Source organism: Miscanthus floridulus, chromosome 6 (assembly GCF_019320115.1).
Source record: "Miscanthus floridulus cultivar M001 chromosome 6, ASM1932011v1, whole genome shotgun sequence".
Taxonomy (NCBI): domain Eukaryota; kingdom Viridiplantae; phylum Streptophyta; class Magnoliopsida; order Poales; family Poaceae; genus Miscanthus; species Miscanthus floridulus.
Window position 1 is genome coordinate 123,930,102 of NC_089585.1, and position 27,000 is coordinate 123,957,101.

Below are 27,000 nucleotides of genomic sequence, written 5' to 3' on the forward strand. Positions count from 1 at the left end.
TTTCCTTCTAAATCCTGAATCTCTACAGACATCGATGTATGGTATGCTGACATTCTCAATACTGAATAGTATTGCATTTGAAGTTTTCAATTTTTTCATCAATGTAAAGACCCTTCTATGCTCCCCATCAAGGATTTCCTTGTTTTGCTGCATTCATTATATATACTTAAAAGAAGGGAAATTGACAGTAATTAAAAGGTCACAAGTTATAACAATTTTAAAAAGGCCACAACTTTCCGTAGCATTTACAGCCAAATTCCCCATGTTTTTCAAACCCATGCTCCCTTAATGGTTGGGATTCCCATTTTCTAACTAGCCTGCAAATCAGTTTCAGTTCTCTGCTACTTTCGGTGCCATTAATGGTTGGCATCCTGCCCTGTTATTTATTCTATGTTACATCATCAGGGACTATCCCTCCAAGAAAATCTAAAACTATCTATAAAGACGGTTCCATGTATTCATCGCTGATATTCGACTTCCAAGATAAACTCACTGTACAGTTGTAACTAAAGGTCTTCATCTTCAGGTGCAAATAACTTTCTTGGCGGTAAAATACTGTCCTGAATCGGCATTCTGTGTTTTAAGGATAGAAAAACCGCAGAGTTCCTCTGAGTTGCTAGCCAGTGCCATCAAAATCAACACGCTCTCCAGTAGCAAAGATATCCCAGAAAAGAGCACTGCTGAAGTATAAAAGCGACGTCAATATCAAAAATCCACGGAAAGAGCCCATCCGATCAACAAAAAATCCTGCTCCAATAGTTCCTAGAATGGCAGCAAATGTCCCAGCTGTATTTGATATTCCTGTCACAGCACAATTGTAGATTAAAGTTGGTTAATGCAATAAAATGGAAATCTATAGCTAACACAAGGAACATATTTACTATTTAGTACCGTGTAGGACTCCAGCATATTGTGGGGCAATCTCCTGATAAGTTTTAAAAATGATATATATCAGATGGGGTTAAAAGAAGATCCAAAATGAGAAGAATGAGTGTCTGTTCCATCACTGAACTAAAGTACCTGTAGATTTACTAAGAAACCTGAGTGGCCGAAGGATTTCAAGCCAACAGCAATTGTAAGCCAGGCTGAAGCAATGATTGGACTCTTTGCTGAATTCAGACAGAGCAAAGCAATACCTGGCCCCAGAAAGCCAATTGACTGCAGAATGAAAAGTCAATAGTCAGGAAGAAAAGTTAATTCAGCAGGAAGTGTACACTTGAAATGATAAAACCAAAAATAAGTCAATATTGATGAAAGTAAACTGCAACAGGAAGTGTACACTTAACATGTTTGGTTTTTGTATCTTATGATTAATAGATCACAGCATATCAGGAAGCATGTCACTTTTGGTAAGAGTGTGGAGAGGTGCACTAGATCATTTTATGAATAAAACAAATGAAACCTTTCCTGACTGTTATGCTACTATTTTTCTTGAAGCAACATACCTGCATTATCTTCCGTGTTAAAGTAACGTTTGTACCATTTCTAATAAGCATGTCTGATACAACACCAGCCACATAGCCTAAAACTGCCATCATCACCCAAGGGAGTGCACTGAACCAAGCAGCTTCTCTCAGATTGACATGATATATCTGATCACCACAAAAGCAATATCAAGTTGAATACTGGGAAAAGTAATTTATATTCAAAGAACATTGAAGCAGAGTGAAGGCTTACTGTTTTGAAATAGACTGGCATCCATGAAAGGATAACAAAATAACCCTGAAAAAAATCATGAGATAAAAAATATTATTCCCTAAAATGTGTCTTTCTGTGGCACAATCTTACAAAGAATTGACGAAAACTTAGATGTTAAGTTACCCAGCTATGCATGGCGTTTGCACAAATCAAAGCCCATGTTGGCCATTTGGAAAGCAGTTTACTGAAAGGGGGAACCTTTTTTGTTTTTTCATTTCCAATTTGAGGTTTCACCAATTTCTGGCCTTTGGTTATATACTCCAGTTCATATGCTGATATCTGTGCATGTTCACCTGGTGTGCCAGATATAGCCGGTATCCACACCAACACCCACAGAAATCCGAATAATCCAAATATCACAAAAGGTCCAAAGATTCCAGTTCGTGACATGATAATTGGGGAAAGAAGTAACCCAATGGCATTGCCAAGCTGAAAGCCAGCCATTGCAATACCCACAGCACTAGATCTCTCTGTGCGAGGAAACCACCTGTAATAAAAGGGCCAATGCAAACACTTGCATAAATCTTAGCAGAAATCCCCACAGCCAAACAACAATACGTTTGTGTGGGGAAAAAGTTGGAGATGAAGTAATAAAAAGGAATACTGTTACAAAGGTAGATACCTCAACACCATATTGTTCATGCTTGGGAGTGCCACTCCTTCTGCAATACCCAGCAGGACTCTGGTAAAGAGAAACAACCAGATAGATCGACCAGCTGCCCAAGGAGACAGGAATGTAGCCAAGGACCATAAGGCTACACCGTAAGCCATGACTCGTTTTCCACCATAGTAGTCAACAAGCGCTCCACCAATTATCGGTGACATCAGATATCCCCAAAGAAAGGATGACTGTTTGCAGTGCCAGCAACAAAATGGCATCAGGATATTCATCAAACAAGATGGGCAAACTCATGCCCTTACTTTCTTATGTGTGATTTTTCGTAATTTACTTTACTACAGCAGCCTGAGTGAGAAATAAGCAGGAAATATGAGTGCTACACAGCTTTCTAGTGAAAATTCAAACCTTATCAACTATATTTAGTATTTTGCTATGTTTGTAGAGCAAATGAACTAATATGACATTGCAGACATGTCATTTCGAGACTCGAGCCATGTAAGAACGCTTTCACTTAAAATTAACCATTTCAATCAATTATTCTAACATCACATCATTAAAACGGTGATTACTGCAATTGAGCACTCTGAAAACCAGACACTTCAATGAGAATGGCTAGTCAGTAGCCACTAGCGCAGACGAAGCAAACAAAATTGCACAGAATAACAGAAAACTGGGAACCTGCACGACGCCGGCGAATGACGGGGTCCACCCGTACGCCTGCGAGAGAGGGACGATGGCGACGGACATGACGACGCGGTCGGCGTTGCAGAGCGCGAGGGCTAGCCCCAGCATCGCCGCCACCTTCACCCTCTCCGACGTCACGAACTCCGCCACCGCAGCCGCCTGAGCCTCGCCTCTTGTGGCCGCCGAAACCCCTGGAGGTGTTGGAGCACGAGGGGGCCAGGCTGGAGCCCGGAACAGCTGGGGAGAAGGCATGAAGCGGCCATGGAGGCGGTGGGGCCGCCATGGAGGCAGAGGCGACACTACGGCGTGCGCGTGGGCGGGAGGCGGGCACCGGCTGCGGCGGCTGGAGAGGACGGGAGGGGCCGGAGGCGGCCGGGCCAAGGGGAGCAGTTGGCCGGGAGGCGTCATGGTTTCTCTTCTCCGTCGCGGAGTCACGGGGCAAGGGGGAGCCGCGGAGTGGAAGTGATCCTGGCATCCTGCTGAAGTGGGTTGGTGGGAGTGACGTCTCTGGTGCGCGGGCCTTGGTGACTTCTATACCCCGGCTGAAATAAAGGCCTCTAGGATTACTGGATTAGGGCCCAATGAAACTTACTCTTTTCTTCATTTTCGTTGGTTTCCTTTTTATTTCTATTCAAAACACAGATAAGTGTTCCTTACATATATTTTCATTTTTTTTCAAATCACACTCCTATGGATACACGTACACGCCATATTCCTATAACCATCTTTCAAAGACTAAGCCAACAGATATCAAGTCATCTCACTATTAACGAGCACGCCATCCCGTGTATCACTAAAGGAATAGTGTTGTTAAAATCCTATAATAAATTTAGAAAAATGCGAGTACCCGTATCAAGTCAAGGATTTGAACCCAGATAAAATAGATAGGTTCCACCATATATAAGAAACATAACTACCTAAGTTATGCTCGATTTTTGTTTATAAATTTCATTTTTTTTACATGTATTCGAACTATTCAAGAAACTAATTCAACATTTTTTAAAGGACAAACTCGTTAATTTGTGAAACCTGGTTCAACAACTAGGAAGGTATAAACATTTGTCAAAATCATGTTTCATATTTTTTTAGGACCGGTAAATATGTTCGTGTGTTGCTATTGTAACGGGAGATTTGTGCGATTTATAATGGACAACGAGTTGTGATTGGTGCCTTTATATAAAGTGAGATACAATAAATTTGATAAATTTGTCTTGTCGGAACAAATTGAATCGTGTATGTTTGCATGTACTGTTCATATAAACGTTCGTTTAACCTATTTAAACACTGTGCAAACGCTACATGGTGATAGGCTATTTCATTTAATCATCAATTTATCCAGTTTAATTGGCCGTTTAGACTATTTAATGCACCATTTAATCTGAATAATAGCTAAACGGTTGGTGAACAATTATTTACTGTTTAAGCCATGTTTGGATGCAAAATATTTTTGAAGTATTGAAGAAATACTATGGTTTTATAAAATACTTTGGTTTTTAAAGGGGTGTTTGGATGCAACGAATCTTGTAGTCTCTAAAACCACGATTTTGTCAAAATTATAGTTTTTTTAGAGTTTTAGAAACTTCCTTCATGACCTCTTTTTTCTAAACCAGGTTTTTTTTTGTCTCTTTGGCTTATGAAATAACAGTTTTGTGAGACTACAATTTTCAAAAGCCGCATTACCCAACTAGGTCCTTATTATTTAGAAAACCATTGGCTGCAGCCGAGTCCACGATGTGTGCGGTCGACAACAGTCCAAGCGTCCAGCTGGCCGTGAGCATCTTCATCTTAAGTCTAGAGTAAAACTAAAAATATACTCCCTCCATTGTAAATTATAAGACATTTTGATTTTTTTTCTAGATGCATAGGATCTGATTGGTTGCCTGTATACAGGCTTATGTAGTGCAATTTGCCCATATTTGGTTACTTGCAATGGCTCTTATGCAGGCTTAGTTAGTAAGCGATTCTCGGTTGGTTAGGCTTCCTAGCTTATTACTATGCAAGGTAAATCTGTCAGGGGACCACCGACAGTCGGGTCAGGCGAGGTAGATTTGTCAGGGGAGCAGCGCGTGTGTGGTACCGGTGCGTCTCCTCCGATGAGATGCCTCGGTCACGACTCGTCGTCTTGGCGACTCGAGCATAGTTCCTCTCCTACATGCGAACCTCCCGAGTTCCGACAACTCCCGATGTGCATAACTCAATCGGCCCTCAAAAGTAGAGTGAACCCCTCAAATAAAAAGTATTGGCCCTGATTTGAGAGCTCATGTTAGAGTTGCTCTAATAAGAGAAAGAAAATTGAAATATGGCAAGCGATTAGGAGAAAAATTAAGGAAAGAAAACTAGAGGTGACATTGCTTTCACGTGATTAAATGAAGGAAATTAAAGAAACGAACATGATTTGGCATCCACGCAATTAAAGGAGGGAAGAAACGATGGAACATGGTTTTACGAAGACATGATGATAAACAATTAAAATATGCAACATGAGAGTACTATCTAAGAGACGCCACTAGTGACTGATCAAATGATTGATCAAAGGTGACGGTCATAAGGCAATCACCTTTTGCAAATGGAACAGTTATAGATGAAGTAGGCCACTTTTCTTAGACTCACTCACCGAATCTTCATCATCTAGAGTGATGAGCCATTAGAATAAAAATCGTTTTCTATATCATTTCACGCTCCAATGATTTTTTTAATATTGTGTACGTACTTTAGGGGGTTAATTCTGCTCTCCATCTTTAGACTAGTAAGAATTTTGAAATATAAGACAAAAATATTTGGAGATCTAATTTAAAAACTTGTTGAATAAAAAAAACTCTCTTCTTGTCAATAAGGAAGTACTATAAAAAAAGGAAGGATATAAAGAGGCTTTTGCAATTGCTCTTGTATCAACTTAAAAGGAGATCACGGATGCATGCAAAAAATAACTGCCAAATCTAGAAGATATATTATCTGTAGAAGAAAAGGAACCGAAGATAGATGTGTTTTTGACAGCATTCTTAACTTATCTAAATTTTTTAGGAAGTTATTTATTTTGGTACAGAGCAAGTGTATTCCTGTGCCTTAGGCAGTTAAGGCTCAGCGCGAATGAATCCTCTTCTCCACGCGTCCGATGTTCACGCCGTTTTATCTGAAAAGGCAGTTCAGAGCATAAGAGCATCTCCTACAGGTTAGCTAAAAATAAATGCTAAATCTCTTGATTTAGCCAACATGTAAAATAGAAAAGCCTCTAAAAAACATGATGGCTACAGCAGCATAGCTAAATGGTCCTTTTCTATATTTAAATGGGCCAAGACGGTTGGTCGGTACATGGCCACCAGGCCTGGTTCGCAACGCAGCACCGCCGCCAGGCTTGCTCGCAACGCACGGCCGCCTCCCGTTCTGCTGCTCGCAACGCACGGCAGCCTCCCGTTCTGTTCTCAACGCACGCCTACCCCTTGGCGGCGCACCAATTGGTACGGCTGTCCCTGCCTGGCCGCGCCGCTCAGTGCGACGGTGGAGCCGAGCAGCAACCGCAGTGAGCACTGCATGCATTCAGATTTTCTCAGGTGAATCCATCCCTTCGCCCTGGAGCCGTAGATGTGTAATGGATTCTGAAGCCGAGTTCAATCTGCTGAATGAAGTGGTGGATTCATCATCTTCGGATGATGACGATGAATTGTATATTGCCGCTGCAGACATAGTAGCAACGGATATTGGCAATGAACCACGTTATCGTGGTTCGTTGAGGGACATCGTGTATTAAATCGTGATAGACAGTCAGGGCACGTGAGACTTTATCAAGACTATTTTTCAGATGATCCTACATACGGGCCAAATTATTTCAGGCGCAGGTTTGTACGTACCCCCTATTTCTTTTCAATTATACCTTGTATAATTCATTCGATTTTCGCCTAATTAAATAGTCTTCTTGCATAGATTTCGAATGAGGCGTCATGTGTTTGTCCGTATAATGAATGCTGTCGAGGAGCATGACGACTATTTTGTGCAAAAGAGAAATGCAGCTGGTACCCTAGGACTATCTTGTTTGCAGAAGGTTGTGGCGGCATTTCGGATGATAGCGTATGGAGTAGCGGCTGATGCTACGGATGACTATGTCCGTATTGGTGAGAGTACAGCTCTAGAGAGTTTGAGAAGGTTTGTCAGAGCTGTTGTTCATATATTTGGTCATGAGTACATGAGAATGCCTAATGAACATGATACAACTAGATTGCTTGTAATTGGTGAGAGAAGAGGTTTTCCAGGTATGCTTGGTTCCATAGATTGCATGCACTGGACCTGGAAAAATTGCCCTGTTGCATGGCAGGGTATGTACGTGGGGCACAAAAATGATCCTACAATTATACTAGAAGCGGTTGCTTCTAAAGATCTTTGGATTTGGCATGGTTTTTTTGGGATGGCAGGCTCACATAATGATATCAATGTTTCCTTGAAGCCGTTCCACTCTAATTGCTTCTATTTTTCCACTTGGCCTTGTCTTTCAATTTTTCCCAGCAATGGAGGTAAGGGAAATTGCGGTGCTGCTTGTCCTCAGACTTGAACATTTTTAATGCATTTTTTTCCTGCAAAATCAAAAACATAGAGACTGCATCACATAGAAAAACATCATATACAGTTGGTCAGATAGTTTCAGAATTACAATCTTTTGCTATCAGTTCATGGATGGCCAACCGAGAATTATTTTGCCGCTTCTCCATTATCAGAGGAACATCATATACAATTGGAAGGGCAAGGTATGCTATCTTACCTTATCAGCGATAGATAAACCAGTTTGATTTCTAGCCTCTATCTTTGAAACGCAACCAGCATATAAGTTCACATCATGTAGAATACCAGACCACCGGCTCATTAGGGAGCTTTGCGTTCGATCAGAATCAAATGTCTTGTTCATATGAAAATAATCATATATTCTTTTCCAATATGTCGAACGTGATTGATCAACTCCGTGAACTGGATCCAAACTCACATTTAGCCATGCTGAGACCAACAATTCGTCCTCGTCTTTACTGAAATTCTTGGACCTTTTCTGACTCCCTTTCAGACTTGCTAGGGCCTCATCACAATCTGGCGTTTCATTAGGAGTTGGGACATTATCAGACAAAGCAGCAGGATTACATCCCCTTGTAATGATGTCGGTAAAAGATCTTTCCAAATCCATGGTGCCTGTGAAAAAATACCACAGGGACAATTAAGCTCATAGACTGAAATATGATTTCAACAAACAGGTAAAACTGAAGCATTCCAGATGTGGTATCATTCACTAGTAAATCAAGATCATACACTGAAACAGGTAAATCAAGATCATAGACTGAAACAGGTTAATCAAAATCATAGACTGAAACAGGTAAATGAAGATCATAGACTGAAACAGGTAAATCAAGATCATAGACTGAAACAGGTAAATCAAGAGCATAGATTGAAATATGATTTCATTCACAAGTAATTGCCAAGAATGCTTTCATTCACAAGTACTCGCAATACATAGCTATTCATAGATTGCATATGAGCTTACATGTTCATTTCAGATGTGGTACAGAGCTAGAGAGTTTCAACTGAAAAAAAAATCTGATGAATAAAAATCTACTATTGATAGCAAATTAGACAGACACTTGAACAAGTTTCAGAAAACTCTGACCTCAACTCATTATATGCACAGTTCAGCAATTGGATGATCACAAAGAAGAGGGTAACATACTGTTCAGAGAATAAAATTACTAAACATACTGAAATACACAAACTCTAGTTCAACAAATAAATTTGTAAATATGCACAATCACTACCTTCACTTTACTGCAACTAGTCAAACTTCTACTATCTAAGAGGAGCAAGAACGCTTTCATGATTCAGAGCTCACCAAATCTGAGTTCACAAGAATGCTTTCATTCACAAGTAATTGCCAAGAATGTTTTCATAAGCCAATGACTCATGTGCTACAGCTGCTCTCTACCGAGATGATGACTACTCAACCTCCAGGAGTAATTTAATTCAGAATGGTCGTGTGTACTCCTTTTTTCAACTTAGTGGAGAACGTGAGATGCAACCAATAAATAGGGAAAAACTCATACAAAATCAATTCGTATGGATTGTTTTCTACACAATATTTGTTTATGTTCAGCCCATGGTAAGGCCACATTTAATTCAGGACAGATCTGGTTGAAATATCATTTTTTGCTATAGATCATACTAACAAGTCAACATGTATGATGAAACTCATAGATCTGACGATTATCCTCTCAATGGACATAACCACAAGAACAATTATAGCTGAAACAAGACCAATTTTGTAAGGCAAGCAAGAGACATCACACATCACAGGTGGCTGACTTGAGAGCAATTAAATGCACATGATTTCACATCGGCAGCAACAGACTCCAGTAAACCAACCATCAATATTTGATTATTAAAAAACAAAAAAATCGGATCTAGGTATTTGGATCTCACCGGAATACATGCCAGACAAGGGGGCTGATGCAGCGGGGGCAGCATTGGGAGGAAGAACTCCACGCCGCAGCCCAGGTACCCCTGCACTTTGCAACCAAGGCAACGACGGCAACTGCTGTTGCTCCCAACCGCTGGCCGCCGAGAAGATGGGGAACGAGTGGAGCTCAGAAGAAATGGGGTCCCCGTGGCCGTGGCTCGCAGACATCAGATCCCCTTCTACTTGTGCCTGCGACATGGTGCCTCGGCACGATTCCGAGGTCCTCGAAGGGAAGCGCGTCGTGGAGAGAGGAAGAAGTAGGTGCCGAGAAGAAGCAGCGCGGAGATGGGGAGAAAAACAGGAGCACGACAGGGGGCGCACGCGGGAGCGGGAGAGGCTGGTGCGCGGAGAAGAAAATCGAGCGCGGGAGAGGCGAAACCTGCGCGCGGGATTCCATTGGCGCCGACGCGCGGAGAAGGAAATCGAGCGCGGGAGAGGCGAAGCCTGCGCGCGGGTTTCCATTGGCGCCGCGGATAGCAAGCGAGCCTCGCATGCGAAAAATGGCCAGCGACGACTGCGGGATGGCAAGCGGTGAAAAATAGAAGACCGGATAGAAAGTCTGTTGGACAACTTTTTTAGGCCACAGTAGCTATAATAGCCTACACAGATGCATTTAGCCCATCTGTAGGAGATGCTCTAAGACCACACCCCCATTTTCTCCGTCATCTCTCACTTCCGATTTTCTATCGCCGAATGGTTCGTGCTCCTCTAACCTTCTGGAAACCGTTATAAGACCTAGAGTAAAGGCTAGAGAGAGGAGGAGGAGGGAGGATCAATGTCGACACCGCCGCCGTCGCCGTCCAACGTAGGGCACGGGGCCGAGGAGGAGACGGGTAAGGGGGCTGAAGAGGTGACGGGTAAGGCCACGAAGACGGTGAAGGCCGAGGCGGGCGAGGACGGTGGTGCCCTCATCAACATCAAGGTGCACAGCCAGACCGCGGACGACGTCTTCTTCCGCATCAAACGCGACGTGAAGCTGCGGCGGCTCATGGACATGTACTGCGGCAAGCACTTGCTCCACCGCAAGGCCGTCCTGTTCCTAGACCCTGACGGCCGCCCCATCCGGCCCAACCAGGAGCCCGACGAGGTCGGCCTCGACGACGGCGACGCGATCGATATAATGCTCATGCAGGTAGGCGGCGCTGCCCGCGCGAGCCAGAGTTCTGCGTGAGAGCCGAGGCTTCTTCGGGTTTGAATGTTTGATCCGGCACTAGCTTGTCAGTTTGTTCTTTATTGGGTTTCTTCTCTTATGATTATGACTTGTTTGGAATTTTGGATATAAGAGTTTTATATGACATTAAATACACGAGCATGAGCATTAAAGAACAAAGCGCAGTGGCACAAGTTTTATATAAGAGTTTTATATGACATTAAATAAACTAACATAACATAATAGTATAAATGAAGCAAGAGACGGTAAAAGTTTTATGTTGATAAAACTTGTCTACACCGATTCCAACACATGACAGTCTTCGAAATTAGGAGATGAAACCCTACTGAAACTAGCCTAAATACTACTCCATCCGTTCTAAATTACAAGTCGTTTTGACTTTTTTTTCATCCATTTTACTATGTATCTAGACATATTATTATATTTAGAATTAGATGCATAACAAAATGAATGTAAAAAAAAAAATCAAAGTGACTGATAATTTGGAATTGAGGAAGTAGTACAAGACGTGATTCAAAATTGCTATGGATGTCAATTGGCAATGCATGTGTGATGTCTGGATAAGGTTATGTTCTAAGCTTTTATATAAGCAGTAAAATGCTTGCAAAGAACCGACTTAAACATCACACTGAGGAATTCAGAAAAAGACCCATACCGATACGGCGATACCGTCGTACTCGTATATAGGACAATTAAATACCAGAACCAAACATCGCTGACCCAAGGGGAAACGGGGCTGTTTCTGGTTGCAAAGAACCGACTTAAACATCACACGGAACAATTCAGAAAAAGATCCATACCGATACGGCGATACCATCGTACTCGTCGTATATATACGACAATTAAATACCAGAACCGAACAATTCAGAAGAAGATCCATATCGAGTTGGAGTTGGAGTGCGTACTGCGTAGGCCCGTCCGATCCGTGGCTCATCTCGGCATGGCCACACAAACCACGAATGGTCATCGTGCACCGCAGCGCGGCCTCCCCTTTCTATCTTCTCCACCTCCAAATGGCGCCACCGCGGCGGCTGGGTTATCTTGTCCAGACGTGCATCCTCCGTGTGATCCATTCCTCTCCGCGCCGAGATAGCTAGTTGCAAGCACCAGCTGACCACCAAACGTTAATGCACGCAGACAATTTCAACAGCATCAGGTTTAGGCCCTGCTGCCGTCGTTGAGCGCCACCTGAAAGCAATGGAGATCGTCGCCACGCGCTCCCCGGCCTGCTGCGCCGCCGTGTCCTTCTCCCAGTCGTACAGGCCTAAGGTACGTACGGCACCTTCATTTCGTGACTGTATGTAGTGGAAAGTAGCAGCAGCTCGTCGCACACGTGCACACAAGCTTTTAGTAATTTGCTGATGGCTGGCTGGCGCCACACATACGGCACAACGGCAGGCGTCCAGGCCGCCGACCACGTTCTACGGAGAGTCGGTGCGGGTGAACACGGCGCGCCCGCTCTCGGCGAGGTGGTCCAAGGCGGCCAGCCGCGCGGCACTCAACACCCGGTGCGAGATCGGAGACAGCCTGGTGCGTGTCGTCAGTATAAGTTGTGTGCGTGCGTTGGGAGATCGATCGAGTTCAGGGCATGCGAAGAATGAAAGAAGCTGACGCTGCCGCATGCTGTGGGTTCGGTTTGTGGTGTGGTGTGGCAGGAGGAGTTCCTGACCAAGGCGACGCCGGACAAGAACCTCATCAGGCTGCTCATCTGCATGGGGGAGGCCATGAGGACGATCGCGTTCAAGGTCCGGACGGCGTCCTGCGGCGGCACCGCCTGCGTCAACTCCTTCGGCGACGAGCAGCTGGCCGTCGACATGCTCGCTAACAAGCTCCTCTTTGAGGTGTGAAACGAATGATCTCGCACTGAACTGCACGTCACGGTTCATTTCAATCCGCTCATGCCTGCTCTCTGGCTGCAGGCTTTGGAGTACTCCCATGTGTGCAAGTATGCGTGCTCTGAGGAAGTCCCCGAGCTGCAGGACATGGGTGGCCCAGTTGAAGGTACTGCCATTTCTCCTCCTCACTGTGCATGACCAAAGCTTCCACCGATTGTATTATCATGATAAAACTCAAATAGGAAAACAGAGATTTTGTATACTTAATTAGAGAGTTGCAGACCTTCAGTGCAGTGCTACTAGTCGGCCAGCATATGCTCCCTTGTGCATCTTCAGAGCACTGTAATCAACAGCGGTATGCATTACCAAATTAGCATGCTGCCTGCTTTGATTCTAGTTTTAGATGCTTTGTGATCACCAAACTGCGACATGTCAAATGTGCCGATGGCTTTCAAGCCTTGCACCTCGCCGAAACAACTACGTCTACACAGTACACACATTCTTTTCGTTTCAGGATATGCAGAAAACCAACAACTGAGGAATTAGAGCCTAGTATGCGATTCAGATCGGCCTGATTTTCATCACATCTCGCAGGTGGTTTCAGCGTTGCATTCGATCCGCTCGACGGCTCCAGCATTGTTGACACCAACTTCACCGTCGGAACCATCTTCGGAGTCTGGCCCGGCGACAAGCTGACCGGAGTCACCGGCGGCGACCAGGTCGCTGCCGCGATGGGCATCTACGGCCCTCGCACGACTTACATTGTCGCCCTCAAGGACTGCCCCGGGACACACGAGTTCCTCCTCCTTGACGAAGGTGCGCCTGAATTTTCAGTCACTGCCCACTGGGGCCTTGCAGAGCTGCAGTGTGCGATGTAGGAGTAGGTGTTGTTAATCGAGATATTCACAAATGTTGCAGGTAAATGGCAGCATGTCAAGGACACCACGACCATAGGGGAAGGGAAGATGTTCTCTCCTGGTAATTTGAGGGCAACATTCGATAATCCTGAGTACGACAAGGTACTCCGTTACTAGCTACTGTTACTCAGCCTGTTCGTTTAGCTGTGGCTTGTCGTAAACGATCGTAAATTTTCAGTCGAAACAGTATTTTTCTCTCACACAAACCAGCCAGCAGTACTTCTTCACGAACCAGCAACGATACGAACCAGCCAACCGAACAGGCTGACTGTTAGCATTCAGCGTGTTCGGCTCAGCTTGTTTCAGCTTATTCTCTCTCACAAAACACTATTGAATCAGCCAAAACCAGCCGGAACAAACTAGTACACAGTAGTCTTGTGTACCAGCCGAACGAGTATCTGATACGACTTTCTGTGCCTAATCGGTGCTGTTATACATGTATCTTCAGCTCATCAACTACTACGTCAAGGAGAAGTACACATTGCGCTACACTGGAGGAATGGTTCCCGATGTCAATCAGGTATATATCACAAAATCTTTAGCTTGCTGCAACTCAAATTCACACCCTTTACAAAACCACACAAAAAATCCCGGGCACCTCAAAACCCGTAAGGCCTCGTTTGATGCGCATGTATTCATCTCAATCCATATGTGTTGAAGTAGATTGGAGTGGAATTGAACTAAATTCAATTTCATTCCACTCCAACACATATGGATTGAGGTGGATACGCATGCATCAAACAAGACCTAACTTAGATCAATATCAATATCACGTGTATGGTAATCTGAAATGCCACGACAGTAGCTAAGGAGTACACATTCAAAAACTGAACAGTGCCATGATTAACCTATCATGTCAATTCTACACCATGCACCAAACAGACAAATTTTCAGAGAGGGCAAGGCAAACTTTTGAGAACAAGAATTTGTTTTGGTGTTGCCAGTATATGTCTCGGACTGTAGTGTTACTGCAAGCCCATGCTAGTGACTATTGAGCTGTACCCGCGTCTGCTTTAAGCAAGGCCACGCCAAGCAACACAGCAAAATTCCCCACAGTGACCCAACCTCGCTTTAGGTCCTTTCCGATACTACTTTCAGTATACAGAACTTTGCGTGACCACCACCAGCATGCATGATGCCTGTGATCGATGACGCAGATCATAGTGAAGGAGAAGGGCATCTTCACCAACGTGACGTCCCCGACGGCGAAGGCCAAGCTGCGGCTCCTCTTCGAGGTGGCGCCTCTGGGCTTCTTGATGGAGAAGGCCGGCGGGCACAGCAGCGACGGCAAGCAGTCGGTGCTGGACAAGGTGATCAACGAGCTGGACGAGCGGACCCAGGTGGCTTATGGGTCCCAGAACGAGATCATCCGGTTCGAGGAGACCCTCTACGGCTCGTCCAGGCTCGCCGCCGGCGCCACCGTCGGCGCTGCCGTCTAAGTTTTTGCGCCGAGTGGCTCTGAATTACTAGAATCCAATCGGGTGATGCGTATACAGATAGGCTTGTAGATGTTGAGTATAAGTGAACTGACTGCCTCTCTCCGTTAACTTAAGTTTTTGGGTTGAGTTGATCGGTACATGCAAATCAAATAATTATTGCCCACTCCTGTTCCGCATCTGAGGTGGAGGAAGGCTTCACGTGATGGGGAGTGTTGAACTACAAGTGAATTGTTTAATGTCTATCTCTCCTCGTCTCGGAGAACCCTACAGCGAAGTAAATTTTGTATACGGTTGTATGTGCGTGCATGCATGCATCAATGCATGGCAACACTCGTGTGGATGTCTGCATGTCTCATCTCTCAGTGGGCAATCTCCGGCCCTGCAGCCTTATTTCTTTTCGATGCTGTCTTGCATGGAATAGCACTGCAACAGAGTCCATGTCCCGGTCAGTGTTTCTGGCCATACTGGAACAGCACTCCATGTCCATGGAGTGGGCTGTCGAAGAGAAACGGTAGTGCTACTAGAGCCGTAGGCCGTAGAGTAGGTGTACGTCGATCCACAAAGGCGCTTGGTTTGCGGCCCTCATTACTGGAAAACTGTACTTCGCCGAATGCCTGATACTTTACCGAGTGCAAAATATCGTGGCACTCGGCAAAGCAATATTTTGCCGAGTATAGCATTCGGCAAAATTTTGCACTCGGCAGTGCCAGGCACTCGGTAAATCTGGATTTTGCCGAATGCCTGGCACTCGGCAAAGCCAGGCGCTCTGCAAAATTTAGCCAGACCTTGACGGCGGCCACCTACCGTCAAATTTTGCCGAGTGCCAGCCATCAGGTACTCGGTAAAATTTGTTTTTATTTTTTTAAAAAAACTTTACTGAGTGCCATCCGCACTCGGCAAATTTTTTTTATTTTTTGAAAACAAATTTTGCCGAGTGCCTCCTGGGCCCGGCACTCGGCAAAGACATTTTTGCCGAGTGCTCCCATGGCATTCAGCAAAATATATATTTTTTTATTTTGGACCCAATTTTTTTTGTGTAGCCTTGTGACAGTATTTAAAGCTCTACTCTAAAATTTGGTGAAATTTTGATTTTTTTAGGTATATTTCATTAATTTATTTCGTTTCGTTGATTTTTTCGACGTATTTCAAATTTGAACTGCGGGTCCATGGAATAATGGAACTTGGTCATCCAAAAATTGATATTCATGATATTTAGCGTATGTTGAGACCGTATCCAGGGAATAACATGAAATCTCGACCATCTCATTGACGTAACATGTCGAGTTAGTTGCGGGAAAAGTGAATTTAAATTATATAAAATCCAAACGAAGTCCAAAAATCACGAAACTTGTGGAGGCGTTGTGTTATCGCATGTGGAGGTTGTGGTAAAAAAATGATAAGATTTCGAGCAAGTAGTGACGTCGGATGCCAAAAACCTAGACATCTCCACATGTGATCACTTCGTTTTACATGTAGAGATGTCTGGGTTTTTGGCATCCGACATCACAACTTGCTTGAAACCTTCTTAATTTTTTACCACAGCCTCCACATGCGATAACACGACGCCTCGACAAGTTTCGTGATTTTCGGACTTCGTTTGCATTTTATATAATTTAAAATCACATTTCCGGCAAGTACCTCGACATGTTACGTCAACGAGATGCTCGAGATTTCATGTGAGTTCCTGGATACGGCCTAAACATACTCTAAATATCATGGGTATCAATTTTTGGATGACCAAAGTCCATTATTCCATGTACCTGCAGTTCAAATTTGAAATATCCCGAAAAATTCGACGAAACGAAATAAACTAATGAAATATATAAAAAAAGTCAAAATTGCCCCAAATTTTAAAATAGAGTTTGAAATACTGTCACAAGGCCCCAGAAAAAAATTTGGCCCAAAATAAAAAAAATAGTTTGCCGAGTGCCATGGGGGGCACTCGGCAACTTTGCCGAGTGCCGGCCCAGGGGGCACTCGGCAAAGTTGATTTCCAAAAAAAAATTGCCCTAAAAGCCCACTCCAACCCCGCACGGCCCAACCCTCACGCCCCCAGCCACGCCCGCTCCCCCGCGCCCACCCTAGCCGCCGCCGCGCCCACCCCCGCCGCTGTCGCACCCTCCCCCTCCACTCTCAGGCTCGTCGCCTCCTCCCCCGACCAGCGCGACGCGGCGTCCCCTCCTTCGGCCTCCGGTCCTCCCATTCGTGGCCAGTCTCCCCTCCTTTCGAGCAGATCCGGTGAGGGAGGCTTGGATCCAGGCGGTGGATGGCCGGTCCCAGAAGACGACGGCGGCGCGGGCACTGGAGGCGGCCGTGACCGGGCTCAGGATGTGGCGGCACGGGCCCAGAAGGTGGCTGCTTGGGCCTGGGAGGCGATAGCTGCAATGGTCCCCAGGTGCCGGGATGTGGCGGCGCAGGCCCAGCACCAGCAGGCGGCGACGTGGGCTCGGGAGGGCGCTGGTGGCTCGAGCTCTAAGGAGGACGAGGCCACCGCGGCAGCAGTCACCACTACCCACGACGACGAGTGCTCTGCCGTGGATCCACCCAAGGTCAACATCCACTACAATGTGAGGCAGCCCTCTTTGCTTCCTCCATCTCCCCTTGTGTACTTTATCTGCCTGTATAGATGCAATCATGGTTATATCTCGTCGTCTTGTGTGTGTTTATGGCTGGCTGCTAAATCTGGTCTAGGGATCGACAAATGTTTAGTGAACTGCTAGATAAATTAATCTTTGGATTTTCAGTGCTGGTGCCAGCTAAATGTTCCTAATTAGTGTAGCTAATGTTCCTACTATGCAAACTTCTGGAGCTTAACATGTTGGGTGACAAAATAGAGAAGGTGATTATCATACAATGTTTTGGATTCCCATTTCCTGCTTGAATTTGCTCCTACTTTGGAACAAAGCTAAGTCTCTAATAGGTTGAAGTAGTCACTCTTAGCTTACTTTAACTTGTATTAGTACTTCAGTATGGTTACTTGTATGGTTACTTTTCATCCTCTCGTTTTTTCATCATTTGTAGTTCAGAATGCAGTACGCTAACAGATGACATTTGGCATTTTTACTATATAGTGAATGTGTAAGTATGCCTTATCTTTCAGTCATTTGGCATTTTTACAATGTATTTTCTATGCCAATCACTTTTTATTTGCAGGTTTCAAAATTCTGCTCGAGGGAACAGGTTGCATATATTTGTGCTAGGTAAGATGAAGGTGGCTTCACCCCTCAGTATTATAATCTATAAGTAGTTTGACAGACTTGCAGCCTGTTCGGGAGGCCGTAAACGATCGTGGATTATTTACTGCTGGCTGGTTTGGTGTGAGAGAAAAACACTGTTTCCGGCTGGAAATTTACGATCGTTTACGAGCAAGCGAACAGACTGTTGATCTATTCACTTGTCAATTGGCCATACAGGGAGTATACAGTAACAGGATGTCACATAAAATTAGTTTCCTTTATAAGTTTTGCTTTCAGGGATTAGGTTCTGTAGAAATTACTCATTGCTTTGCTCTCAGTAGGCATCACCCAAATTCAACTCAGTTACTGAAAGGACTGTTTATCTTCTGCTCAATGTTAGGCTATAAAGCTAAAGGAACAAACTCTGAATAATCTGAAGGCCTTCAATGCTGAACAAGAAAAAGATGTTGAACGTGTTCGGCTAAGAGATAATCTCCTCAGAAAGGTGTGTTTATGGCTGGCTGCTAAGTATGCATTAGAGATCCATAAGTGTTTAGTTTACTGCTAGATAAATTTACTAGGCTACTAAACTTCATCTTGCTGCAGAACACAACATGAAGGCTACAGGTCTCACAGATCTGTGCATAGGACATGAACTGATTACTAGGCTTAGGTTTCAGGTGTTGATGGCATATAATACTTCACATTGGCCTGGTTGCTGGGCTTAGGTTTCAGGTGTAGTTCTAGATATTGTTACTAATATAAATGGATTCATCCATATTTAGATTTGATATGGTCGTGCTCTACAGAACTACAAAAGGAAAATCGAATGAACAATCGTGCCTTATTTATACAAAATTTCGTTTCTATTATTGTTTTTTGCACTGTGTATTTCCTGTATCTCTTGTGTACTGTCACTTTACAAAATCAGGAATGTTATCTTGGAAGTCAGAATCCTTGGCACGAACCTTTGTTATCTCTGGAGCTGTAGTTGCTGCTGATGTATTACTCAAGATATGATTGTACTCGGCAAAGTAGTTTTTTTAAAAAATTCAGAAATTCTTTGTCGAGTGCCTAAACAGGGACACTCGGCAAAGAAATTATTTAAAAAAAAATAAAATTTTTTTTGCCGAGTGCCTGGATAGGGGCACTCGGCAAAGTAATTTTTAAAAAAATAATAAAAAAAACTTTGCCGAGTGCCTGGGCAGGGGCACTCGGCAAAGTACTTAAAAAAAAAAATAAAAAAAACAAAGTAATTTTTTAAAAAATAATTTTTTTTTTGCCGAGTGCTGGGTCGGGCACTCGGCAAAATAACCGTTAACGGCCGGCGCCACAACGGCCGAAATATTTTGCCGAGTGCCGCCTCAAACACTCGGCAATTTTTTTTTATTTTGCCGAGTGCCCCGATAAAAAGCACTCGGCAAAGACCCTTTGTCGAGAAAAAATTTGCCGAGCGGACTTTGCCGAGTGCAAAGGGCTCTTTGCCGAGTGTAAAAAACACTCGGTAAGGCCGCGGCCTTCAGTAGTGCCTGGACCTTGAGAGAACTACTAGACCAGCAAACAATCCACGATCCTGACTCAAGACCATCCCGTCCCGTTCCACGACCCTATTGCCCTTCTGAGAAGATGTTCCAGGGTCAGGGCTATGGAGGCATGATACGACGTGGCAAGGTCAGCTTGATACATGAGACTACAGTGCCGTTCATGGTATGGTCCGCTCCGGTCGCCACACGTACACAAGGACTGGTGCCCAAACAAAAGGTACACTGATTCACTGCAGCCTTGCCCAGACAGCCAGACCATCTCCCTTCCATCGTGAACGACGCCCCAGGTTACCGTCCAAACGTACATTGTACTCCTACGACACTTGGCCTGTTGATTGCACAATCGATCGATCGTGGATGTCGAGTACACACACGCAGTCCGGTGCCCCTAGCCACGAGCCCAAGACAGGAAAACTAGCACCTGCAGTGCTGCAGTGTCGTGAGGCTCCCCTAGTCTCTGACTCCCTGTCACGTGTCTATGACCGACAGCAAGCACATCTCCATGCAGACGCGGGGGCATGAAGGCTACGTCCGCCAAAAAAAGCACGCGGCACATTCCATGGACGATGGAGGTGACCGGCCGCCGTCAGTGTCGTCGTCGCACTGCAAATGCAATTGAACAAACCCAAAAAAAAAAGGACCAAAAGAGGACGACGAGGCTGTGCGCGGTAGAGTGGTAGGGGCAGAGGGAGACACCGCCAGGCACGGTACCACGCCTGCGCCTCGTGTTCTCCCGGTCCGCGAGATGTCCGCCCTCCTCGGGGCCACCGGGTACCCGCCCGCGGCAGTGCCGGCGACGTGATCCCGGCGACGCGACGCCCGGACTGCCGACTGCCGAGGCGGGCCGCCCGGTCCGCGTCCTGTCCGGCCCGTCACGCTTTATTTGACACCCTCAGGCGCTGGAGTAGGCCTCGTGCTCGCTGCCGCGCTGCCATCATGCGTGCGGTCTGCGGTGCGATTCCACAGCGATTTGGCCGTGACCGGTGCGTGCAGGCTGCAGCGCGCTCGTTTTTACCGGCCTCCGGCACCGGCAGGCTCTCAGCAGGGCTTGTTTGGTCCAGCCAGGCCAGCCATCAGTCTGGTAATGACTTGGGTTTGCTCTGGTGCCTGGTTTACAGGTGGCTCGTTGCTATTTGGCCGCCCGCATGATTAATGATTTGTTTCGTTCGCTTCGCTGAAAAAACAAGCCGAAACATTGTTCGGGTTGATTTGCTGTGAGAGAAAAATACTGTTCTGGCTGAAAAAAATAAGCTAAAAAAGATAGATTATAAGATAAGCGAACAGGCCCTTAGTACCATCCTGGTTCCTGAGGGCATGATCGCTGAGATGGCTGATTGCTTGGGTCAGCTTATGACGAGTACTCGTCGTAAGTGTGTTGTGGTGATGCGTGGTCGCCGAATCTCCTGAGATAATGATGACTGTATATAACAAGTAGTAGAGATTTGTGTGGTGCCAATGATTCCATCTCAAAGCACATCTGACAAATTTACCCATCGCTAATGATCGGCAGTTAAGTTCTTGATTGCCTAATTTTACAAAGGTATTTCATATTTGCCAGTTGGTTGGACGAGAAAGAAAACAATGCCAATCAGTTGGTGGACATGAACATCGGTCTGAACTCTGAAGCAGGCACAACACTGCCCCACAGTCCAGACGCGCCTGTAGCCGAGCGACACACGTTCAGAATACAAATGGATCCGCGCGGTGGCCCGGCCCAAGAACGCCTGTGTGCTACTTGCTGCCACGGCCAGCCGGTGGGCACCGCTGCCGCGCGACGCAAGACCAGCAACAGCAGCTCCAGACACAGGAATGCGGGAGGAGCCGCCTTTAACGGTTTCCGAGGCGGCGGCAAGCACGACCTCCTTTAAGGACCAATCACGTGCAGTGGACGGGCCCGAGCCTAGTACCACTGGTGTCGGAGCCGCGTGAGGTGTGGCCATGGCCGTGCTCGCCTCGCCCGGCCGCCCCTACGGCGTGCCCTTGTCAAACCTCTCGGCTTGTGGTGTTGTGCGCGTGGGAAGGGAAGGAATTCCCCACGGTCCAAAAGAGCAAGCGAGTGTGACCGGCGGCAGGGCCCGCACGGTTGACACAAAGTGATCCTGGTGTCTGGAGCTCTGGATAGAGAGGCCCGACAACAGAATTAGAATCTGTTTCCCTCCAAATTTAGCGCTTGTTTACTTCCCACCCTAAAATCTCAAAAAGTGCTACAGTGACCATCACATCAAATCTTACGATACGTGTATGGAGCATTAAATGTAGACAAAAAAAATTAATTATACAGTTTGGTTGGAAATTGCGAGACGAACGGGAACCGTATGGAATTGACGACAAAGCCACGGTCATATATAAATAATATGCTGATGGTACTACAATAATAATAGCTCACGGAGAAAACCCTCGTGACTGGACATGCGAGATGATGAGAGATACTGGCGGCACATAAGAGGAAATTATGAGACGAGATGCGTGTTATCCAATCCCCCCCAAAATGAACAAAAACAACAGATTACATTACAATACACGAAGATTTATGGCTATAACCCCAGACACTCTCCTTGAACGGCGGAGGAGGAGGAACATGCAGATTGGCAGAGGAACTGGACTGACGCCGTAGCCTGCCTAGTACAGGCGGAGCACGCTGCGCGGGAACGACTGCGTCGCCAGCGGCCGCCCGGGCCCGGCCTTGCTCGGCAGGCCTCCGCCTCCGCCTCCGCGCGGCCGCCCGCTGCCGCTCCGCATCGGCGTGAGGTAGAACCGCAGCATGCCGTTGTCCGGGGCGGCGCGCCCGGGCGAGTAGCGCGCGCTGCGGTTCCGCTCCACCTGCGCCTGCGCGTGCGGCTCCTCCCTCCGCTTCACGTGGCCGTTGGCGTCCACGTAGCTGCGCCTGGAGCTGCCGAGCCCGCCGCTGTTGCTGCTGAACGAGCTGCGCGCGCTCAGGTTGCTGTTGCACCGCTGCATCTTGGGGTTGGCTCCGCGGACGCGCAGGTCCGGCCACGGCTCGGAGAACGAGTGGTCGGCGATGTCGGACGGTCCCCCGCTCCTGCGCCCGGCGGCGCGCCGGTGGATGAGCCCCCAGAGGCTCCACGCCTTGCGCCACCGGCGCGGCTTCTTGACGGGACCGGACAGTGCCGCCTCCAGGCTCGCGGAGATGTCCTCGATGAGCGAGTTGGAGCTGAAGCCGCAGTCCAGCAGGTCCTCCGCGTGGTGGAAGTGGTAGAACTCGGAACCGCCGATTGGGGACTCCCTCCCAATCCCATTCACCGCCGACGGCATCGGCTTTGGATCCGTGACCTCGAAGGACGGCCTGCGTACGGAGCTTGAACGCTCTAGGCTCCGGCGCCTGCGGCTGGAGGAGTCCAGGTAGTAGTCTCTGGTCTGCAAGGAGCCACCTGGCGGCTCGGGGTCAAAGTCGTCTTCGACCGGGATTTGGCCATCGGAGCGCTCGACGATGTCGGTCGGTGTGTCCTCCAGGACGGACAGGATGGGAGGGAGGCGGGACAGCGGCGGAGGCGCGCGCCCGAGACCAATGCCGGCGCCAGCGCCGAACAGGTACCCGTCCCAGGACGCGCGGGGCTCGTCCCATGAGAGGCCGGCGTCGTCGATGGACATGCGCGCCGCGTCCAGGGAGAAACGCGGGTCGGTGTCGCACGAGCGCCGGCCACCGGCGAGCTCGGAGCCTGCCTCCCCACGGAAGCGACTCCGGCGAAGGAACGATGGCTTGGAGGGCTTCACCGGAGGAGGCATTGCCGCTGCCGCGGCCTTGCTCACGGCAGCCTCCTTCTTGAGCTTCTGCTTGCGCCGCCACTTCTGCCACTTCTTGCTGAACACGGAGGCGGCGACCCAGAAGCTCCCGGCGATCTCCTTCAGGTCTTTGGGCGAAGCCTTCTTGGTCTGCGCCGACTCGAGATCGATGTGATCCTTGATGGCCTTACCTCCCTGTGCCACATTGCCTTCGGCTTCCACCTCGCCGGAAATGTCCATCGGGACGACGACGGGGTCTTCCTCGACCACCGGGACTATCTCGTCGGGCTCCATGACCACTGGGATGTCCTCGTCCAAGAAATCGTCAGGGATGCACGGTGCCTGCGGTGGGGGATGTACGTCGACGGCGAGCGCAGCCGCGGCGGTCGATGAGGCGGCCGGGAACGCGCCGAACGCCGTGCCGTCGCGGACGCGGTCACGGTCGTCCTGATGGAACAGCGCCCACAGCGTGCTGCGCCCCCGCACGTCACACGAACGCCGCTGCGGCTCGTCCGCCCTGGCGGCAGCCGCCGCCGCCGCTGCCGCTGCGGCCAGAGCGTCCCCGCCGCGGCCGCACGAGAACGACTTGCACCGCCGGAGGTCCGGCAGCTCGATGGGGCCGGACGCAGACGAGCTGCCGGCAGCGAACGGCCTGGCGAAGAGCGACCGGATGGCGGATGTGGACTTGCGCCCCGGCGCGGATGCCGCGGCGGCGGACGCCTCGAGACCCTGGAGGCGCTCGCGCAGGCACGCGGCGCAGAAGCCGGTGAACGACTCGCCCGGGTGCAGGTCGCAGCTGGTCGACACCGACCGCCGCGCGGGCGGCGCCGGCGGGTCCATGTGCAGCGTCGTCATCGCCCCCCGGGCGTCACTCCCCCCGCCCCCTACACCCACACCCCCCGACGTCACTATGCGGCTAGTACAGTTGCACCATTGCACTCGTGCTGCTGCGTGAGGAGGGAGTTGCCGGTGCGCCAGGCCTCGCGTTAAGTAGAAGAGGCGTGTATCGGGCAGGGTAAAAGGGTGAAAAGAGTGAGGAGAGAGAGCAGAGTGAAAGTTAAAGGCAAATCACGGGCCCCGGCGCGGCCAGGCCTCTTCCTCCTCGCCTGAGTCTGCTTCCTCTCTCTCTCTCTCTCTCTCTCTCCTCCTCCTCGCCTGAGTCTGCTTCCTCTCTCTCTCTCTCTCTCTCTCCTCCTCCTCGCCTGAGTCTGCTTCCTCTCTCTCTCTCTCTCTCCTCCTCGCCTGAGTCTGCTTCCTCTCTCTCTCTCTCTCTCTCTTCCTTTTGCTTGTATAGCTCTGGCCGCCGTTCTTGGGTTCGTGGCTACGCCTACGCGTTCGCAAATGCGATGGTGAGGCGATTTGCCCTGACGGCTGTTGCTCGAGACCAAGCTATTCCTTGTCTTTTTACTGGTAATCTCTGAGCACCTAACGCGCAGTAACATGAGTTTGATGACCTTGCAACCTCACTGACACAAGTGGCATTTCGTCATATTTAGCTGGTTTACCCTTCTTACTCCTACATGCCTAGCTCCATTTTCTTATTGGGCCACTATTGTCACAGGTATATGAACGAGTCGATGATGCCAGACTTCCAGAGACGCTGAGACAGTGAACACACCTGAGGATCATGCAGACCAAATTAGTCAGTTGCATTCATATCAAAATCAGAGCTGAAGCGCTAACGACCCTGTTCGCTTCTCTTATAATCCATATTTTTTAGCTTGTTTTTTTCAGCCGAAATAATATTTTTCTCTCACAACAAATCAGCCGGAACAGTGTTTCGATTTATTTTTTCAGCGAAGCGAACGGAGCCATTCTTATCAGAAAAAAAAAATACAGAATTGCATCTGATTTGCAGACACCTAGTTCCACAAAGTACAGCTTTAGTATAAGCACTGCGGTCATATTCTCTACTTTAATACAGCTTTGCTAGCTCCCTCACACAGTTTCTCTCTTTGTCACACACATACAGTGTCCTGCAATAATCTATAGGTGCTGTCCGAGTGTCCGTCCTATCGGGATTTGCCTGATCTGAAAGCGATTATATGGGCATAATCTGCACGCGTGTAGTAAAAAACGTCACTTTGCATGAAGCAGCGAGCAAACTGCCAAGGATGCCTAATTACCTAGGCATAGACATGAGCTCCGGCCAAAGAGCCCGCCCAGCCCGATTAGGGATGTCCATGTAGAGTCCCATATATGGGGAGGCTTGGGCAATGCTTGCATTTGTTAGCCAAATGAAAAGAGCCGATCTAAGGGTCTGTTTGATCGGCTAGTTATTAGTTGAGGCTAAAAATCAACTTAAATTAGTTGGGATTGAGTAATTAGTTGGTTGGTTAATAATTAGTTAGAGATTTTGCTAAAAAGGTTGGCCCACTTATTAACCTACTGTTTGGATGGGCTACTGCTAAAAATTAGCTGATGAACAGTTAACGCTATGCTTCTAAACATGCTCTAGGTCTAGTGCGAAATTAGTTTTCTATTCAAATGTAAAAATCACGGTGGCCACGGCGGTTATGATCCGAATTCCTAGTACGTAAGATTTTAGGGCTTGGCTTCGCTCAGCCCATGTCCAAGTCTACCTCGGCAACTTAGAAGGATTCAGTGTGGCGTCAATTGAGCCATACGACCTTGTGGTTGAAGATTTTCCGCACATTTTATTTCTAGAGAAGTCAAATCTTTTTTATAGAAAACGTTATCAACATTTATATCTCCTAATATGTTTACAGTTGTTGTAAGGGTGAGGGAGTACATGTTTTACCTCATTAACATTTATATCTTTTAGGGACGTGCCACTCTACAAATTACAGTGAGATGACTCTAAAACATGACAAAGTAATTAATGTATAATACATTAGTGCTTTTATGTGTATATATGCTTGTACTTGAACGGCTGCTGATGTAAAGCTCATTGTGTATTATGTGATATACAGTATGAGTCGTCGACGTGGCTAATTTTTCAAAAAAAAATTGTTGACGTGGCTACTATGTTGAACTCCTTAAAACAATTTAGATAGACAATTAGATTGGTTGCGTATGATCCATTCACAACTACTAGTATGCTCTTACTAGCCCTATTCGCTTGAGCTACTTTTCAGCCATGGAGCAGTGTTTTCTCTCACAACATTTTAGCATAAGTATCAGCATAAGCGAACAGGGTTGACTCGAAGGTTAGAAGAAGATTCACCATGGATTTCTGATGCTGGATCAATTTCACCTTATCCGGTCAAAGCAGTTGGAAAGCATTAGCATCTCTATAAGAAGCTTTTGTTGACAAGTTGAGGCGAATTGCGCTTTTCCCAGCTTTTCCTTTCTATCCTCATTTCCCAGCTCCCACATGCTTAGGGCCAAAAGTGCAGGGCCTAATCGGTAAGTTTCCTAACAGCCAAAGGAGAGAATAAAACACAGACGCTGTCCCTGCCCTCAGCTTCAGATTTGTCCTACTAGGCTACTACTAGCCTGGCAAAGAAACAACAAACACCCAGGATAAGGATTACTGAAGCGCTTGCTAAACCACAGGACCGACCTATAGGAGGTTAGCAGCTTTGATTATGGCGCTCTAGGCACATGACAGGAGACCGGAGTTGTCGCCTTCTCGAGCTTAGAAACGTTAATAAACCTTGGTCTTTTGTTCGCTTTTTGCTCCCGCACTACCTTGGTCGATCGATCACAATAGTCGCCACGCATGTGCGTGATGC

The 27,000-nt window shown here is 47.3% G+C and overlaps 4 protein-coding genes, 1 long non-coding RNA gene and 1 pseudogene across 6 annotated transcripts; 4 read left to right on the plus strand and 2 right to left on the minus strand.

The window, feature by feature from the left end:
* Positions 1-149: 149 nt before the first annotated feature.
* On the minus strand, positions 150-3,481 carry LOC136459437 (probable anion transporter 3, chloroplastic). Its single transcript, XM_066459296.1, has 8 exons — positions 2,996-3,481; positions 2,321-2,547; positions 1,822-2,185; positions 1,678-1,722; positions 1,446-1,592; positions 1,021-1,158; positions 892-925; positions 150-801 (listed from the first exon to the last, which is right to left on the minus strand). The coding sequence occupies exons 1-8, from the start codon at positions 3,407-3,409 to the stop codon at positions 617-619; spliced, it is 1,554 nt and encodes a 517-aa protein (XP_066315393.1). The 5' UTR covers positions 3,410-3,481; the 3' UTR covers positions 150-616.
* Positions 3,482-6,528: 3,047 nt separating this feature from the next.
* On the plus strand, positions 6,529-7,414 carry LOC136461172 (uncharacterized; annotated as a pseudogene).
* Positions 7,415-10,239: 2,825 nt separating this feature from the next.
* Positions 10,240-10,751, plus strand: LOC136459438 (small ubiquitin-related modifier 1-like). Its single transcript, XM_066459297.1, has one exon. The coding sequence runs from the start codon at positions 10,255-10,257 to the stop codon at positions 10,648-10,650; it is 396 nt and encodes a 131-aa protein (XP_066315394.1). The 5' UTR covers positions 10,240-10,254; the 3' UTR covers positions 10,651-10,751.
* A 907-nt stretch (positions 10,752-11,658) lies between these two features.
* Positions 11,659-15,115, plus strand: LOC136459439 (sedoheptulose-1,7-bisphosphatase, chloroplastic-like). The gene is made up of 8 exons (XM_066459298.1): positions 11,659-11,919; positions 12,049-12,180; positions 12,306-12,491; positions 12,570-12,651; positions 13,080-13,301; positions 13,404-13,504; positions 13,851-13,922; positions 14,560-15,115. Exons 1-8 carry the CDS (start codon positions 11,848-11,850, stop codon positions 14,839-14,841), a joined length of 1,149 nt encoding a protein of 382 aa, XP_066315395.1. The 5' UTR covers positions 11,659-11,847; the 3' UTR covers positions 14,842-15,115.
* A 2,251-nt stretch (positions 15,116-17,366) lies between these two features.
* Positions 17,367-18,838, plus strand: LOC136459441 (uncharacterized). 2 transcript variants are annotated; one of them, XR_010760201.1, is made up of 3 exons: positions 17,367-17,408; positions 17,995-18,041; positions 18,418-18,838. It is a non-coding gene; the product is annotated as an uncharacterized lncRNA (long non-coding RNA). The 2 variants fall into 2 exon arrangements; XR_010760200.1 differs by lacking the exon at positions 17,367-17,408 and adding an exon at positions 17,869-17,919.
* Positions 18,839-21,903: 3,065 nt separating this feature from the next.
* Positions 21,904-24,198, minus strand: LOC136459442 (protein OCTOPUS-like). The gene has a single exon (XM_066459299.1). The coding sequence runs from the start codon at positions 24,155-24,157 to the stop codon at positions 22,181-22,183; it is 1,977 nt and encodes a 658-aa protein (XP_066315396.1). The 5' UTR covers positions 24,158-24,198; the 3' UTR covers positions 21,904-22,180.
* Positions 24,199-27,000: the final 2,802 nt, after the last annotated feature.

Excerpts from the sequence above, each read along its gene's own strand:
- LOC136459437 (XM_066459296.1), bottom strand. The coding sequence starts at position 3,409 with ATGACGCCTCCCGGCCAACTGCTCCCCTTGGCCCGGCCGCCTCCGGCC. Across the intron at positions 1,159-1,445 it reads TAACACGGAAGATAATGCAG|TCAATTGGCTTTCTGGGGCC; the intron begins GTATGTTGCTTC and ends TTCATTCTGCAG. Across the intron at positions 802-891 it reads ATATGCTGGAGTCCTACACG|GAATATCAAATACAGCTGGG; the intron begins GTACTAAATAGT and ends GTGCTGTGACAG.
- LOC136459438 (XM_066459297.1), top strand. The coding sequence starts at position 10,255 with ATGTCGACACCGCCGCCGTCGCCGTCCAACGTAGGGCACGGGGCCGAG.
- LOC136459439 (XM_066459298.1), top strand. The coding sequence starts at position 11,848 with ATGGAGATCGTCGCCACGCGCTCCCCGGCCTGCTGCGCCGCCGTGTCC. Across the intron at positions 12,492-12,569 it reads CTAACAAGCTCCTCTTTGAG|GCTTTGGAGTACTCCCATGT; the intron begins GTGTGAAACGAA and ends CTCTGGCTGCAG. Across the intron at positions 13,923-14,559 it reads TGGTTCCCGATGTCAATCAG|ATCATAGTGAAGGAGAAGGG; the intron begins GTATATATCACA and ends TCGATGACGCAG.
- LOC136459442 (XM_066459299.1), bottom strand. The coding sequence starts at position 24,157 with ATGACGACGCTGCACATGGACCCGCCGGCGCCGCCCGCGCGGCGGTCG.